At 56.0% G+C, this 15,370-nt stretch overlaps 1 protein-coding gene across 1 annotated transcript in view; it reads left to right on the top strand.

The window, feature by feature from the left end:
- Positions 1 to 14,513, top strand: part of TMEM63C (transmembrane protein 63C) — a 34,622-nt gene extending 20,109 nt beyond the window's left edge. Inside the window, exons 2-24 of the mRNA XM_061463665.1 lie at positions 1,295 to 1,408; positions 1,675 to 1,894; positions 2,277 to 2,356; positions 3,447 to 3,534; positions 5,669 to 5,706; positions 6,126 to 6,268; positions 6,581 to 6,632; positions 7,077 to 7,185; positions 7,677 to 7,750; positions 7,855 to 7,935; positions 8,071 to 8,191; positions 8,316 to 8,449; positions 8,681 to 8,803; positions 9,293 to 9,446; positions 10,002 to 10,108; positions 10,209 to 10,295; positions 10,649 to 10,714; positions 10,820 to 10,982; positions 11,201 to 11,306; positions 11,513 to 11,680; positions 11,954 to 12,069; positions 12,240 to 12,311; positions 12,391 to 14,513. Of these exons, the coding sequence (XP_061319649.1) occupies positions 1,697 to 1,894; positions 2,277 to 2,356; positions 3,447 to 3,534; positions 5,669 to 5,706; positions 6,126 to 6,268; positions 6,581 to 6,632; positions 7,077 to 7,185; positions 7,677 to 7,750; positions 7,855 to 7,935; positions 8,071 to 8,191; positions 8,316 to 8,449; positions 8,681 to 8,803; positions 9,293 to 9,446; positions 10,002 to 10,108; positions 10,209 to 10,295; positions 10,649 to 10,714; positions 10,820 to 10,982; positions 11,201 to 11,306; positions 11,513 to 11,680; positions 11,954 to 12,069; positions 12,240 to 12,311; positions 12,391 to 12,603 (2,493 nt within the window). The 5' untranslated portion in view covers positions 1,295 to 1,408; positions 1,675 to 1,696 and the 3' untranslated portion in view covers positions 12,604 to 14,513. The remainder of the gene's footprint in view (positions 1 to 1,294; positions 1,409 to 1,674; positions 1,895 to 2,276; positions 2,357 to 3,446; positions 3,535 to 5,668; positions 5,707 to 6,125; positions 6,269 to 6,580; positions 6,633 to 7,076; positions 7,186 to 7,676; positions 7,751 to 7,854; positions 7,936 to 8,070; positions 8,192 to 8,315; positions 8,450 to 8,680; positions 8,804 to 9,292; positions 9,447 to 10,001; positions 10,109 to 10,208; positions 10,296 to 10,648; positions 10,715 to 10,819; positions 10,983 to 11,200; positions 11,307 to 11,512; positions 11,681 to 11,953; positions 12,070 to 12,239; positions 12,312 to 12,390) is intronic.
- The last annotated feature ends 857 nt before the right edge of the window (positions 14,514 to 15,370 follow it).

Here is a 15,370-nt window from a genome sequence, read left to right on the forward strand (position 1 = left end):
CATGAGGATGATCAGGGGACTGGAGCACCTCCCGTATGAAGATAGGCTGAGGAAGTTGGGGCTGTCAGCCTGGAGAAGAGAAGGCTGCGTGGAGACCTCATAGCAGCCTTACATATCTGAAGGGGGGCTATAGGGATGCTGGGGAGGGACTCTTCATTAGGGACTGTAGTGATAGGACAAGGGGTAACGGGTTAAAACTTAAACAGGGAGAGTTTAGATTGGATATAAGGAAGAGATTCTTTCCTGTTAGGGTGGTGAGGCACTGGAATGGGCTGTCCAGGGAAGTTGTGAATGCTCCATCCCTGGCGGTGTTCAAGTCCAGGTTGGATGAGGCCTTGGGTGAGATGGTTTAGTGTGAGGTGTCCCTGCCCATGGCAGGGGGGTTGGAACTTGATGATCTTAAGATCTTTTCCAACCCTAACTATTCTATGATTCTATCCTAACTTGCAGCCTTTTCAGAAGAGACTTTAGGGACCCAACCTGGTAGCCGTTTTGAAAGCCCCCTAACAACCTATTAACAGACCACCATGAGAGCACCCCAAAGACATCCCCACTGTCCCAGGGTGCCTCTCACCCTAGTGATGTGGTTGGCCTCACCACAGTCATAGCTGTCCTCCTCTGAAGGCCACACAGCTCTCCAGGCACCAGAAGCAGCTGGCTAAAGGTGCTGATGGGGCCTCCAAAGTACAGGAGCAGGCAGGCCGAAACATGTGGAGAAGAGACTCTGGCTCTGATGTCCCCATGCTGTGTTTTTTAGGGTGTGATGTGCTCCTTCCCCCTCCTGTCCTTCTGGTGAGTGCAGTGGCTGTTCAGAACTGTCTTGGCACACAGGTCCTTGACATCCCCATGATTAATAGCCATGCTGGCTGCTGTATGGTGTTTCTTCCCAGGGATCTCAAGTGCTGCAGGTTTGGAGTGGATCCTCTCCTACTTAAAGCATGGTGATAGGACAGGTTTTTGGAAGCAAGCCACAGTCTTGGCCGTTAATAGTGTTTGCTGCTAGTGAGGACTGTAGCCTGTGGTATGAGCTCCTGGGAAAGTGGAGGGAAACCTGAAATTTAGGGTTTTGAGAAGCTGATTCTTCTGAAGACATCAAGATATCTTGGAAGGAGCAGTTCTGCTCTGCTGGAAAGACTGGAGGTCCCATGACCCCCAAGTCACACATATTGTGATGCTGGAGGAGAAGGGAGGGCTTAGGAATGCTTTACACACAGTAGATATCTGGCAGTGGGGAGCAAAGCAGGCACAGTTCCGGCAACCCAGTTGTTAATGTCATTATTGTTCTTATTCTCAGAAACTCATCCAAATGCTTTGGCTCCTCATTCCTGCCTGCTGACCACACCAGCGTGGCCATGATTCAACCAGCTTCCTGGACCGAGGGGCAGAGGTGTTGAAAGACCTGTCTCAGGTGTGATGGAGACAACCAAGTAGCATGGGGTTTAATGGGGTGGGGAAAGGGAAGGAGGTACTGTGAGATTTCTCCAGCATTACCTACTGCGCTGTGTCCCATAGCCGCATCCTTGGAAAAAGTAGGACTGGGGGAACTCCAAGGTCACCAGCTACTCCGCTCCCCTCCCTGCCCTTAGTGAGCTCCTCAGACCTTGCTGGGGGACCTGGAAGAGGCCCTTTTCAAGCAGAAGCTTCTCCATCTGTACCACTGTCCCTGTCTTGCAGGGTGAGGCCAACGACACCACTGATGGAGAGCGTGTACTCAGTGGAGCCCGCAGCTGAGGGTGCCAGCCCCACCTCGCTGGATGTGCTCAACTTCCTGGATACGCTGGTGAACAGCACAGAGGAGCAATGCTTCAGCGCCCGCTCCCGCAGCACCGTCCTGGAAGGGCTGCCGTTCGGTGGTGTGCCCACCGTGCTCGCCATCAACTTCATCCTCTGGCTGGTGAGTGTGCCAGGAGGGTGCCACGTTATAGCACCACAGTCTGTGGTGTCAAAGACTGGCTGTGAGTATAGGGGGGATGTGTGTGTTATGGGTGCACTTGAAGCCACATGCGAGAGCAGCCTATGTATTAGTGCATCTGGCTGACTGGGGTAACAGGGGTGTGTGCAGGGGACCAAGAGCTTTGCCCACGTCCTGGTGAGCAGCAGGTGGCACTGGGGCAGAAATTGTGAGATCAGGGACAGGAGCAGTTTGGCTTGAGCTAAGAGTGTTGCACCAGCTTGGGCTCAGGGGTGAGAAAACAAAAAGGTGGGATGTGAGGAGAACCCACCAGGTGAGACCTCACAGCAAAACCCTCCACCTCTCCTCTTCCATCTTCTTCCAGCTTCTCCTCCTGACCTTCTCCTGCCTTCGGAAAGCAGCTTGGGACTATGGGCGCCTGGCTCTGCTGATGGACAATGATAGGTGAGGAGGATGCAAGGCCACCACTGGTGATGTCTCTAGCCTTTCCAAGAGGGCTAGCACTGCAGGGTGGCCCACGGAGAAGCTCAGCAGGTGTTCCTATCCCTCCTTCCCACTGGGATTGCCTGGCTGCCATTGCCCATGGAGGTATGGGCACTCTTTTCTGCAGGGAGAGGGAAAGCCTGGGCCAGCTTTGATTCTCTCTTGCAGGCATTGTCTGGTGACTGTGCTCTTGACGCCAGAGAGGGCACTGTCATGGACAGGACAGAGGCCCAAGAGCTGCTTTCAAGTGAGAGCTGAGCTGCTGCCTCTCCCGCTGCTGCTCTCTCAGGATAAGCAGGGGTGGCCAGCCCAGGAGGCAGACCCACAGCAGTAATACTGCTCCTCATGTCACAGGGCAGCTTGCCTGACCCAGTCTTCAGGGTACATGCAGAATTTCACCAAAAACACGGTTGATCTGGTGCAAGCAGAGCCCAGACCAATTTCCAGGTGCATTGTGCTGCCAGCATCTGCCTGCCAGAGCACAGCTTGCCCCAGGCAGCAAAGCAGCTTTGCACAGGCGGGTGGTGTCTGCAAGGCTGAGCAGCCCACAGGAGAAAACTCTGTAAAAGGCCTTTTCCTGCCTTCTCCCCTCCCCAGCTCTCTTTGGCCTCAGGCTCTGTGGCTGAGCCTGGCAATAGACAGATGTGTTTCCATCCACCAGGGAGGTGAAAGGGGCAATCAAGACTTTAAATGCAAACTCAGATTACATTCCTTGTTACTGTAACACCATTTCGGAGGGTTGAAACTAGTGGAAGAGAAAAAATATGGTTCAGCCAGCCACTTGTCCTTGACCTAAGTCATAGTCTTCATGGGCCACCCCACTGTGGGCCAGGGCCACAGAGAAGGTACAGGGAATTGTCAGCACAGAGGCAGCAGGATGCAGCACCCGCCCCAAGCCCAGTGGTGGTTGCTGGTCCAGCCCCAGTGCAGGGTGTGGGGAGAGGGAAGGCATTTCCTCAGCTGCTCCCTAGAAGTCTGTCGAAGAGCGCTCACGCTCTCCTGTCTGCTGCTTCTTTCCTGCCTCACCTCTCTGCTCTTCTCCTCACTGCAGTCTGACATCACTTTTCTATGGAGAGCAGAGTGAGAAGGAGAAGTCCCCATCAGAGAGCAGCCCCCTGGACACCGACAACAAAGACATGGTAAGTGTTGATGGCCATGGCAATGGGAGCCCTGGCTGGGCTTGTCCCTGCCCAACCCACCCTGCTCTTCACCAGAAACACAGCTCAGAAGTTAAATGGGCGAAATTAAACACTCCAGCGCAGGGTTTCCTGCTTAACACCTGTTAGCAGCAGTTTCTTTGTCATGGCTTGTTTTGAGGCATCTACCTTGAATTGCAGCTAGGAGGGGATGCTCCTGCCAAGGCAAGCATCTGCTGGCTGCAGGGACCTAGTCAAATGCATGACCAGAGCCTCTTTGTATGCCTGCAGGAGCCTTTCTGGTCCAAACAGGTCAGAGTCCCCTGGATCACACCTCCACCTCTGCTGGTATCATCTTTTTAAGTCATCCTTTTTTTCTCTCTGCCACACCAGGCATGAACCAGGCTTTGCTGGAAACAGGCACAGACAGACACATTTTGCTGTCTGTCTCTTTATTTTTTGGCAGCAGAAACTCAGAAATCAGTCATTATGTGTGACTATGAAAAGAATTACATGACTTACTAAAAAAAACTAGGTAGGAAAGGTAAAGAAGCAAAATCCTTGCAGGTGGCAGGAGTCCTGTTTAAATACTCTATACTCCGGGCAAATAAATATCGCTCATCAAAAACTAAGGGAGAAAGACCCCAGGGAAAGCCAGAACAGCTAAAGAGCAGATTGAGGGAGATTATTAGAATCAGGAAGACATCTTTTTAAGAGCCAAGCTGTTCCCAAATGAGAAAAATCTAAATTTTGCCCGGTCAGATTTGAAATGCACTAAGGGATGAGAAGAACAGATTTGAGGAGAAATTTGTAGAGTGCATAAAAGCAAGTACTGGATTTTTTCTCATGAATGAAGAACAGGAAACCTGCCAGAGGGTTATAGGGCTGATTGGTAGATGTTGAAGATAGAAAACACTTGCTGGAGAAGGTGAGAATGTGGCAGGAAAGCTTGGTAAATGTTTGGTTCCTGTATCCAGTGAGGAGGAGCTTGGACAAATTCCTGCGTGGGAGCCCTTCTCTGTGGGGAAGCACCAAAGCAACCCTCCAGCAGCAGGACTGGAGGATAAGTTTGCAATAAAAGCAACTTGACAAATACTCACTACCATCACAAATTCCTGGTAGCCGGCACAGGACTTCTCACTCCCCCTGAGACAAATAGCCAAGCTACTGACAGCTGTGTCCATCCTCTCTCCTGCACGTGGGGATCCTAGAGACATGGGAACCAGCTCATAAATGCTGGTTTTCAGGAAGGTTTCTGGAAATTCAAGAAATTACATTCCAGGAAAATTGGGGTCTGCACGGACAGCCTCCAAGACATGGTTTTGCAGAGCAGAGCCTCAGAGTGGGGTGCAGGGGGGGAGTCAGCCTGATTGTGCTAAGGGGGTGTTGGCTCCCCATGGAGTTGTTGGGGGCACAGGGATGTCTGCACCTCCAAAGCCTCAAGCTGCAGTTAATCAAACTAAGCTGAGCTGTGAGGTAGGAGGGAAGGTCCTGGCATGAGTAAAGGCAGGGGATGGAGAGGAAGAAGAAGCTGCCAGCTCTCACAGAGCAGGGTAAGGGAGTTCTGCAGCAGGCTGCCTGTGGTCCCTCCTGTCCAAGGCTGGCATAAACCCTCCAGAACGGGGTGAAGAGAAGGTATCAGATGGCTGCGTATTATTCTGTACAGCCATGACTGTGAGGACGTCGAACTTGCATGAATTCCGGTGTCAGTAGAATGTAAAATAACGCACAGGGGAGAAAACCCCTAATATCATATATGCAATGACAGAGAATAAGGTATTACACAAGATATTAGTGCTCCTGTATCACTCTACAGCAGTGTCGGCTCAGCGCTCAGTAGTGGCCAAAAAAGCGCATTGCACGTCAGGAACTGCCGGGGAGGGGGGCAGAGGAGGATGTTGCTGGAAGCCAGGAGCCTGTGTTGCAGTGGTGCCCCGTGTTTCCTGTTCCTCTCAAGGCAGCTGCCTTTGCCACCGCTGCAGACGAGCGACTGGGCTGAGCATCCCGGAGCTGGGGGCTTAGCCTCAGCACCGCACCACCTCTGCATGTGTCCCCAGCATGTGTCAAGCCCTGGATCCTCATCAGTGAGGTTTTGGGGTGGTCACCCCTGGCTCACCCTCACTCTTTTTCCTTCCAGGGATTCTGCTCCTGGCTCCTTTCTATCTACCAGATGAAGTAAGTGTGTGTCCCTTGCATCACAGCCATGCCCCCACCACTAGTTGCCCGTGGGGAGCTGGTGCCCATAGGTGTTGGCCCACCACCTGGAGCTGCTGGGGCCAGCAGCAGAGCAGAGGCCTCTTAAAACATCCTCTCCAGAGAGAGAGCAGACTCACCTCTGTGTTTTCTCCTGGCCCCTGGACCTTATCCCAAAGAAAAGGGCTTCAACCTCTTCTGGTAGGAGCTGGTCTTGTAATGGGGTGACAGCCCAAGGGCTGCTTGTGTCCCTCATCCACTCTGTGCCCAAATACTATTTGCCACAGGCAGGATGCCATCCGTTGATGTGGGTTATGTGAGGCTGGAGCAGCCAGGGTCCTCAGGGTGGGAGGTGATGGGTAGACACCACCAGTGCTCACCCCCACCTGTCTCTCTCCCAGGGACGAGGAGATTCAGAGCAAGTGTGGGATCGATGCCACCACCTACCTGTCCTTTCAGCGGCACCTCCTGGTCCTGCTGATGCTGGTCTGCGTGCTTTCCGTGGCTGTCATCCTGCCCGTCAACTTCTCAGGGGACCTCCTGGGTAGGTGCTTCCCCAGCTTCGGCATGGCTCTGGACTGTGGTGCAGGCTCCCCAGCCTCAGGGTGAGCTCTGTGCTGCTGGGACAGAGGGCAGAAGAGCCTCTCCATCAGGAGCCCCCATGTGAGCAGGACAGCACCATCAGCTGTCAGACAGAAGAATGCAAAAAGCAGGGAGCTCCAGGGCAGCAGGGGTTTGGTGGATACCTTGGGAGGTGGAAAAGGAGGGAGCAAAGACCAGAGCCATTAACCATGTGAGCACAGGCATGCACACCACACTGTTCCCTTAACATCCCGTTTCTCCTCTTCCCCTGCAGGACACAATCCCACCCACTTCGGCCGGACAACCATCGCCAACATCCCGACGCAGTACGTGGCTCCCATGTCCAGGGAGGGCTGTGGGTGCTGCCACTATGGTGGGCACTGCTCAGAGCACTGAGGCACAGTGCTGGTGACAGCCCCATGCCAAGGACAGAGACAGGTCTATGTGAGCAGCATGCTGCTTGCAGTAGCCCCCCGCCTTTCTGCATCACATATGAACACAGTTGTGGTGGCCAGCATGCTGGCACTGCTGACTGCACCCTGCTGCCAGCAGAAGTGCTCCTAGGGGTGCAGGATGGCCTCAGCTCTGTAGTGTTTCAGCCAACACCCTGACACTGCCCCTCTTGTCCTCAGGGTGAGGGTTCAGCAGCCCTGAAGTAGAGGTCCCACTGAGTGGCTGGGGTGGTCAAACATGAAACTCTGACTGCCAGACTGGTCTGAATGCCACGTGCCTGCCACAGTGCTCACTGATCTCCTCTTCCCCTCCTCCAGGGACCGTCTCCTGTGGCTGCACAGCATCTTTGCCCTCATCTATTTCATCCTCACAATCCTCTGCATGGCCCACCACTCTGTGCATCTTGAATACAGAGAGAATGAGAAGGTGAGCAACCATCCCTCCTCCAGCTCTGCCTTGTTCAGTGCTAAGGGACAACTTTATACCTTGTGGGAAGGATAGTCCCAGTCGGTAGGGAGAGCTTTAAAAACAGTTTGGACCGGCAGGCAAAGAGATCGCTGGTTTTCTCCAGCTTCTGGAGAAAACCTGGCCACCTGGTGGCAGATCTTTTTCCTTCTGCCTTGTCTCTTGAGATTGAAGTTCTGCTGTGTTTCTCTGGGAGGTGACAGTGTCCAGCAATGTCCCCAGCTTCTGGGATGAGCACAGAATCACAGAATCATAGAATGGTTAGGTTTGGAAAGCACATCAAGATCATCTAGTTCCAACCCACTGGGCATTAGGGAGGTCTGTGCTGACCTCCAGCGTGGCAGTTGGTGTCTCGGCTCGCTTCTGCCTTCCCAGTGGCTGGGCAAGCAGGGTAGCAGTGAGATGCCCCACAGATCCCTTGCCCACCTGTCCCCTCTGCCCCCCTTCCCCAGGTCGCCCGGACGCTGATGGTTACCCACATCCCCAAGGAGATCACAGACCCTTCCCTTATCATCAAGCATTTCCAGTGAGTACTGGTGCACCCGTCTGGGTGGCTGGCAGGCAGGTGGCAAAGGCTGTCCCCATCCCTGCCGCCTGCCTCTTTGTGCCACTGTGTCTCTGTGCCCACAGTGAGGCTTATCCCAGCTGCACCGTCACCAATGTCCAGTTCTGCTTTGATGTGCGCAAGCTGATGAAGCTGGATGCAGAGAGGTGAGTGCTAGTAGGTCCCCATTGCCTCTGCAGGTGGGGGTACTGCTCCTGCCCACCATGTTGAGGGATGTAGTCTGCCTCTCTGTCTGTCTGCCACTTCCCAAATGACCCTTTCCCCTTTTGACTTCCCGGAAGGCGCAAGGCAATGAAGGGACGGCTTTACTTCACCACCAAGGCACAGAAAGAGGGGAAGATCATGATCAAAACCCACCCGTGTGCCCGCATCTTCTGCTGCCGCTTCTGTGGCTTTGAGCAGGTAGGAGGGTACGAGCAGCGCTGTGGGCAGGCACAGTCAGGCTGCCACCACAGGCAAGGCAGAGCATGCAGCTTGCCTGTGCCCCAGCCCAGCGAGTGCGGCAGAGCCCTGGCTGCTCCCACAGGTGGATGCTGAGCAGTACTATGGGGAGCTGGAGGAGAAGCTCACAGATGAGTTCAATGCTGAGCGCAACCGCATCACACTCAAGCGGCTTGACATGGCCTTTGTCACCTTCCAGGATGAGCGGATGACGGCTGTGTGAGTACCCCTCGTGCAATGGCATGGGGATGTCCCCCAGCCTGGTGGCCACTGCTGCTGGGGGTCACCTTGCCCACTTCCCCAGCCAAAGCCAGGCGGTGGGTCTATCTCCTGGGTGTCTCTGCCGTCTGCAGAGATGGCTGCTCTTTTGGGGTTGCAGGCAGTGTCTTAGAAGAAGGTTCAGGGGTAGCCCTTTATCTAGGCCTGACCCCTGGCTCCCTCCTCCTGCAGGATATTGAAGGACTACAGCCACATTCGCTGCCGCAAGCACCCCCAGCAGTCCTCTGTCACCACCGTGGTCAAGTCACATCACTGGGGCATTTGCTATGCCCCTGCACCCAGCGATATCATCTGGTGAACCCCTGTGGTTGGATGGAGGGAGGGAGGGGGAGAGCAGTTGGGGGGAACTTGTGCCTGTACCTATAGAGAGCCCACATAGCTGTAGAATACCTGTGCCCGTATCAATAGGGCACCTTCCCAAGGTGGCAGGGGCCGATAGTCCCTCCTGTGATGACAGCAGAAGTCAGCAGGGGTGGCTGGGGTGACCACCTAACAGAGGCCAGGGCTTGGTCAGGCAAGGTGTGGGGTGATTGCCAGGCTCTGGTTTCTCCAGCTTCACTTCAAAGCCTCCTGGTGATACAGATTCCCCCTGTGGCCATTCTCTAGTCCTGGGGGCTCTGCAGGTATCAGCACAGCAGCGCAGGATGGGTGAGCTCAGAGCAATGGCTGCCAGGATGGCTGGTGCAGGTAGTAGGAGGCAGAAGCTCAGGGAGCTGGGCTGAGATGCCCAGGATGCATGGCTTTTCCTCCACACCATGTCCTAGTCATGCTTTCCTCTCACAGGGAGAATTTATCAGTCCGTGGCACATCCTGGTGGGTGCGATTCATCCTCCTTAATATCTGCCTCTTCGTCCTTCTCTTCTTCCTCACCACACCAGCCATCATTGTCAACACTATGGACATGTTCAATGTCACACACCCTGTGGAAAGCCTCAAGGTAGTCCCTGGGGCCCCATGCCAGCTTTCCCAAAAGGTCTCCATTTCCATGCTCGTCCATGATGGGGAGAGGGCATCTACAATGGCCCAAGAAAATGAGCTATCACTGGGATGAGTGCTGATGAGGGGCAAGCAGTGGTCATGCCCCTGCTTGCCATCCATCCTCTTCTTGTGTTTCCAGTGGCAGAGCCCTGGGCATCTGCAAATTTGAGCTTTCTTAGTGGTGTCCATTGAGGAGGGCAGGTTGGTGTCCATGTGAGAAGAGAGGGGTGGGAAGAGCTCCAGGAGGTGTTAGGAGCTGCCAGCAGCACATCTCCTTCCTGCTCATTGACCTGTGAGCTGCTGGACAGGCACTGGGGCTCAGAGCATGCCCATGGTGCCTTTGGCTGGCCTCAACCCCTTATCTCCTGAAGCAAGTGTCCCTGATCAGAGAGGGGATGCCCCAGCCTGCCCCTTGCACACACCATGTTGTGCCAGGAGGCCTGGATAGCTGTCTCCAACACAACTGAGCTCTGGCAGGCTACTGAAGGGATATCCGGCACCTCTCCTCCTGCAGAACCCCATCATCACCCAGTTCTTCCCCACACTGCTGCTCTGGGCCTTCTCTGTCTTCTTGCCTTTCCTCGTCTACTACTCGGCATTCTTCGAGTCACACTGGACAAGGTAACAGGGCTGGCTCCCCCAGGGCTGCAGCAGATGCTCCCCACCAGCTGCTCTGCCATGGAGAAATAGAATGTTTTTGTCTTGCCTCCCCTCTCTGCAGGTCAAGTGAAAATCAGCTCACCATGCACAAGTGCTTCTTCTTCCTGGTGTTCATGGTCATCATCCTGCCCTCACTGGGGCTGAGCAGGTACAGACTGCCCTCTACACTGCTCCCCCTGCTCCCTGGCATGGATAGAAAGATTCCCTGCAGAGGAGGAGGGAAGGGGATGGCTAACCCTTGGGTGGTGGTGGAGCCCTGCTTGGGGTCAGCCCTTCAGCAGACCCTGAAAGAACGAGGTCAGATGTCTGCAATCCTGACCATCCAGGAGGCAAGCACCCATGCTATGGTGGTCACGTGTGGCAGAAGGGGCTGTTCTGGCAGTGTAGGGTCCAAGGGGTCTCACCTACCAAGGGCAGGGCAAAGCACACACCCTCTGGGTGCCCCCATATCACTCTGCAGCTCCCCCTCTCTCTGAGCTGCTCCTCTTCTCCCTGCTCCAGCCTGGACCTTTTTTTCCGCTGGCTCTTCGACACCCACTTTCTGGACCAGGCTGATATCAAGTTCCAGTGAGTAGCCAGGAGCTCCCGAACCTCCTGGAGCACCCAACAAACCAGCCCAGAGCGGCTCTCCTGGTCACCTGCCTGCTCTCACCCTCTGCGCCCCTGCGGCAGGTGCGTTTTCCTCCCAGACAACGGCGCTTTCTTTGTCAACTATGTGGTCACCTCCAGCCTGATCGGGACAGCCATGGAGCTGCTGCGCATCCCAGGCCTCCTTGTCTACACCACCCGCCTCTGCTTTGCCAAGTCTGAGCCTGAGCGGCTCCACATCAAGCGGGTACGTGGCCCTGCTCACCTCTGAGCCTGCACAACCCCAGGCACAGCAGGGACGTGCTAACTGGAAACTCAGGCTGTCTGGGTCCTGTGAGGAGGCTTGTGGGGACTTCTGGCCTCATAGAGGCTAGCAGGGGAAGGCAGTCTTGTTGGCTGGGAGCAAAGGCAATTGCAGCCTTTGCAGCAGCAGAGGCAGTAACGATGCTGTTGGTTGTGCCCCAGAGCCAAGCCTATCAGTTCCAGTTTGGACTGGAGTATGCCTGGACCTGCTGCATCTTCTCCGTCGTCATGACCTACAGCATCACCTGCCCCATCATTGTCCCCTTTGGTGAGTATGATCTGTGGCCCATGGTCCTGCTGCCCCTGCCTGTGCAAACAGCCTGTCTTAGCCACCAGCAGTGGTGTGGGAGCACAAGCTTCCTGTATGGTACAGGAAAGCGCCCTTGGGCATCATCCTCTGGGCCTGCTTTGCTGTCCCTGCGACCTGCCTGTCCCCATTATCCTCCCCTCAGAGGCCCCTCTTCCTCCTGCCAGGGTTGCTCTACATGCTGCTCAAGCACATGGTTGATCGGTACAACATCTACTATGTGTACATCCCCACCAAGCTGAACCAGCGCCTCCATGTTGCTGCCATCAGCCAGGTCGTGGTGGCCCCCATCCTCTGCATGTTCTGGCTGCTCTTCTTCTCCGTCCTGCGCCTTGGTAGGGAAAGACTGGGACTGCCTCTGCCACTGCTGAGAGTCACATCTGATGCTTGGGCAAATGAGCCACTGGTGTCACCCCTGAGTTAGGCTTGACATGGAGGGTGGGAAGGGGGAAGATGTGTTGGAGACTTGGCAGATGAGGGGAGTGTCAGAGTTCTGGGAAGTGGGTTGAGAGCGTGTAACACCCAAAGCAAGCACCAGTGCGGGTCTCAGCTGGATGTGCAGCAGGTCCTTGGAGGCTCATGTGCTTCCTAGTGTCTCTGTGCTCTAGGTCCTACCCGCCCTGTCACCCTCTTCACCTTTGTGGTCCTCCTCTCCTGCATTGTCTTCTCCTTCTTTGGCCTCTGCCTGAAGAAGCTGCAGCCACGGAAACCCTCCAGCTACCAGGTGAGCACAGGCAGCCACCCATCCTGTTCCGTCACCCCACTGCATCCCCTCCCTGCCTCTCTGGGCTGTGTTTGCCTTGGGGAGCCTGAGGAGGTGCCTTGTTGCCCCCCTGACTTCATCTGGGGACCCCCAGACCATCATTTCTTTCCTCCTGACCTCCCTCTCCGCAGATGTCTGACCAGTCTGAGGGCACGTTCAACGATGTGGAGCGGAGCAGCGTTTCCTCCACCCCCAACTCCAATGTAAGTATCCCTCCCCAGCCCCACCACAGTCACACCCTTTGCTCCTTGGGCCCTGACTCCCCACTGCCCCCTGGGGCAGCTCTTTGTGGCCACGGTCCTGCAGGAGCCTGAGCTGAGCCTGACGCCAGCGGCCTCCCCAGCACACCAGTCCTACGGCACCATGGGGAACCACCTGGAGCCAGCAGAGGACGGGGAAGACGAGGCACTGCAGAGCTTCGAGACAGAGCTGGAGACAGTGGAGGGCGAGTACAGGAGTGGCCCCGTGATGGAGAGCCAGGCCCGCTACCAGTGAGCATCCCCACTGTTGGGGCGAGGACCAGCCGTACCCAGAGCAGAGGAGAAGAGTGGAAGATGTGCCGGGGACAGGAAGGCAGGGGCCTTCCCATCACTGGTGGGGGCCACCTCAGTGATGGGGTGAGGGGATGACAGGGCTGATGTGAGGGGGAGACCCCATTGTATGGGAGGTGGTGGGAGGCTCTGACAGTCCCTCCAGCTGCCTGGACTGGCTCAGTCCCTCCCCTTGCTCCCCTATCCCCACCTGCCTCTTCCAGCCCATCGTGGAGAAGATGGGGTGCAGTGGTATAGGGAGAGGTTGTTTCTGAGAGGCCATGCTTTTGGGGCAGGAAAGAGGCCCTGGCCCCTCCATGAGAAGGAAGCAGCCCAGACAGCTGAGATGAATGTGCCTGCTGCCACTCTATCCGCGGGTCCCCAGTGGCAGGGGACAGCCACCCCTAACCCTTGCTTCACACCCTGCCTACCCATTGCTCATGGTGGCCACCCGGCTGCCTCCCGTGGTGCTGGCTGTGCAGGCATCTGGCCACCCCTGCTGCTGCCCCCATGGCTTTGTCCATTAAAGCAGGGACTGCCGAGACCCGTGTGCTTTGGTGTAGGAGGTGAGTGCCCTGGGCTGCTCCCGCACTGGCTCTGCCCCAAGGCAGGCATCAAAACACAAGTTGAGCTCTTCCCTGGCCCTCCCACTGCATCCCTTCAGCCTGCTGCACCATGCCTGTGCTCTTGGCTCTTTGGGGAGGAATGGGAGGTCAAGGGACAAGTGTGCTTAACGGCTGTGAGGGCAGCTCCTCATCATCTCACTCACCCTGGCAGCATCCCTATTGTGCTCATGCTCTCCCCGGGGATGGCCACAGGATCCAGTGTGGCTCTGTCCTGTTGCAACAGAAATGGTGGGGAGGAAGGGGGCTGGAAGGATCCTGGCCTCTGGGTTCTGGTCCACTGCATCCTTGCCTTTGCCCACAAGCCACAGCCATGGGATTTCCCCAGCAGCCACACCACCTCTGGAGTGAGTCCTGCAGTGATCGCTGTAAATGTGCCAGCTTCTGCCCAGGCATCCTAAGGGGTTCCAGCTCATCCACAGCAGCTGGGGAGACCCCTGGGGACGAGGGCAGATCCTTGCCCTGCTTGGCCCCTCTCCCACCAGGCTAGCCCACCAGGGTGTTCTGGCTCCTCGCTTGGCCCCGCTTTGGCCCTGGGGCTGATTTTCCTACTCCTGATTTTCCCTCCTGGCTTCAGAACAATTCCAGCCACTATCCCAGGACCATGCAGGGCAGGAAAGGATGATGACACAGATGTGCCAGCACCGCGCTGCTGGTATGGTGAGTGCTGCTGCACAATGGCAGAGGCTCAGCTATGGCACTGCTTAGCATTACTGGTGCCACTGAGAGTAGGGGGCATGGTGTGTCAGCCCAGGGGGAGTTAAAGGCAGGTCACCAGCAAGCTGTGGGTCACAGTTGGACTTAACTGGGCCCTGAGGCATTCCTGTGGGGCTGATGGGTCTCGGCTCAGCCAGCTGGCAGACCCATGGGCCCCATCTCTCACTCCTGCATGCCAGGGCAGTGGCTATGACGTGGTAGTCACCAAGGGGTTGTCTCAGGGGACCCTTGAGCTCAGCCCCTCCCTCCCAGCCCCAAAGAACACCCTGTGGTCTCATGGCTCCCTGCCCAGGTGCTCCTGCGGGGGCTGCTTGCAACTGAGCTGCTGCCCTCACTGCCTGCTCTGGGAGACGCAGGGTGCCGGTGATTTCTCTCTGGGTGAGAGCAAGTGCCTGTGAGTGGCACTGCACCCCTGGGAGCTCGGGCTGCTGGTCTGACTGCCCTTGGCTGCCCCGCTGTAGGAATGTGCCAGAGGTCTGTACCTTCTTGTGATTTATTGCTATGACTGTGCCTTGAATAAAATGACTTCACCCAGTGGCTTGCCTGGCATTATCACACCCCAGGCACCCTTCCCAGTGCCAGTAGATGGGGACCATTGCCACTGCAGGCTGCAAAAGTACCCTGAACCTTTCCCCACCTGTGAGCTGCTTTTGAGCTGTCCTGGGGACGTCCTGCAGATGCTTCAGTGTCAAGGACACCTCCTGTCACCTGCAGGCACCATGCTGACTTCCATGGTCCCCAGAGATGCAAACCCTAGTGACTGGGCAGAAGCAGCAAGATCTGGGGAGTACCCTCCTTATCCCCTCGGTAAGGCTGGCTCAGCCCTTGGCACCATCACAGACATGGGACAGGCATGTGCCTCCCCTCCACAGGCAGGGCTGACTCAGGACACCACCAGAGAGGTACACACTGCCTGGAGGGAGCTGGACTGGAACTACTGTGGGATAACAGCAAGGAGCAGGATGATCAATCCCATCTAGGAATGGAGCAGATGTTTCCAAAGCTGAACTGCCCACCAGAACATCCTGTGGAAGGGGGTGGACACCATTTTGGGAACCTTTCTCTAGGTTTTGAGCAGACAGCACTCTTCCTCTTCTCCTCCCTCCCAAAACACATTCTTTGTACCCAAATCCTTATTTGAATGATTCGCCTCTGGTTTCAGCAGGTCCCTCCAGCTGGCTCCTCCACAGCTCCTCTGGGATGAGCCCTGTCTGGCCAGCCTGCCTCATGGCAGAGGCCAGGGGGCACGAGAGGGCTTCACTTCAGGTGAAAAACTGCGAAACTCAAAACCCCACTCCCCTATTCACACACCCCCAAAGAAACACACACACACCCCGGTTAATAATTAGTGGTAACAGGGCAGCATGCTGGAACACTGATTTTAGCAATGAA

The sequence above is a fragment of the Pezoporus flaviventris genome, unplaced genomic scaffold, assembly GCF_033815535.1.
Source record: "Pezoporus flaviventris isolate CSIRO_AGI_PZ_B2104156 unplaced genomic scaffold, CSIRO_AGI_Pfla_v1 ptg000036l, whole genome shotgun sequence".
Lineage (NCBI taxonomy): Eukaryota > Metazoa > Chordata > Aves > Psittaciformes > Psittacidae > Pezoporus > Pezoporus flaviventris.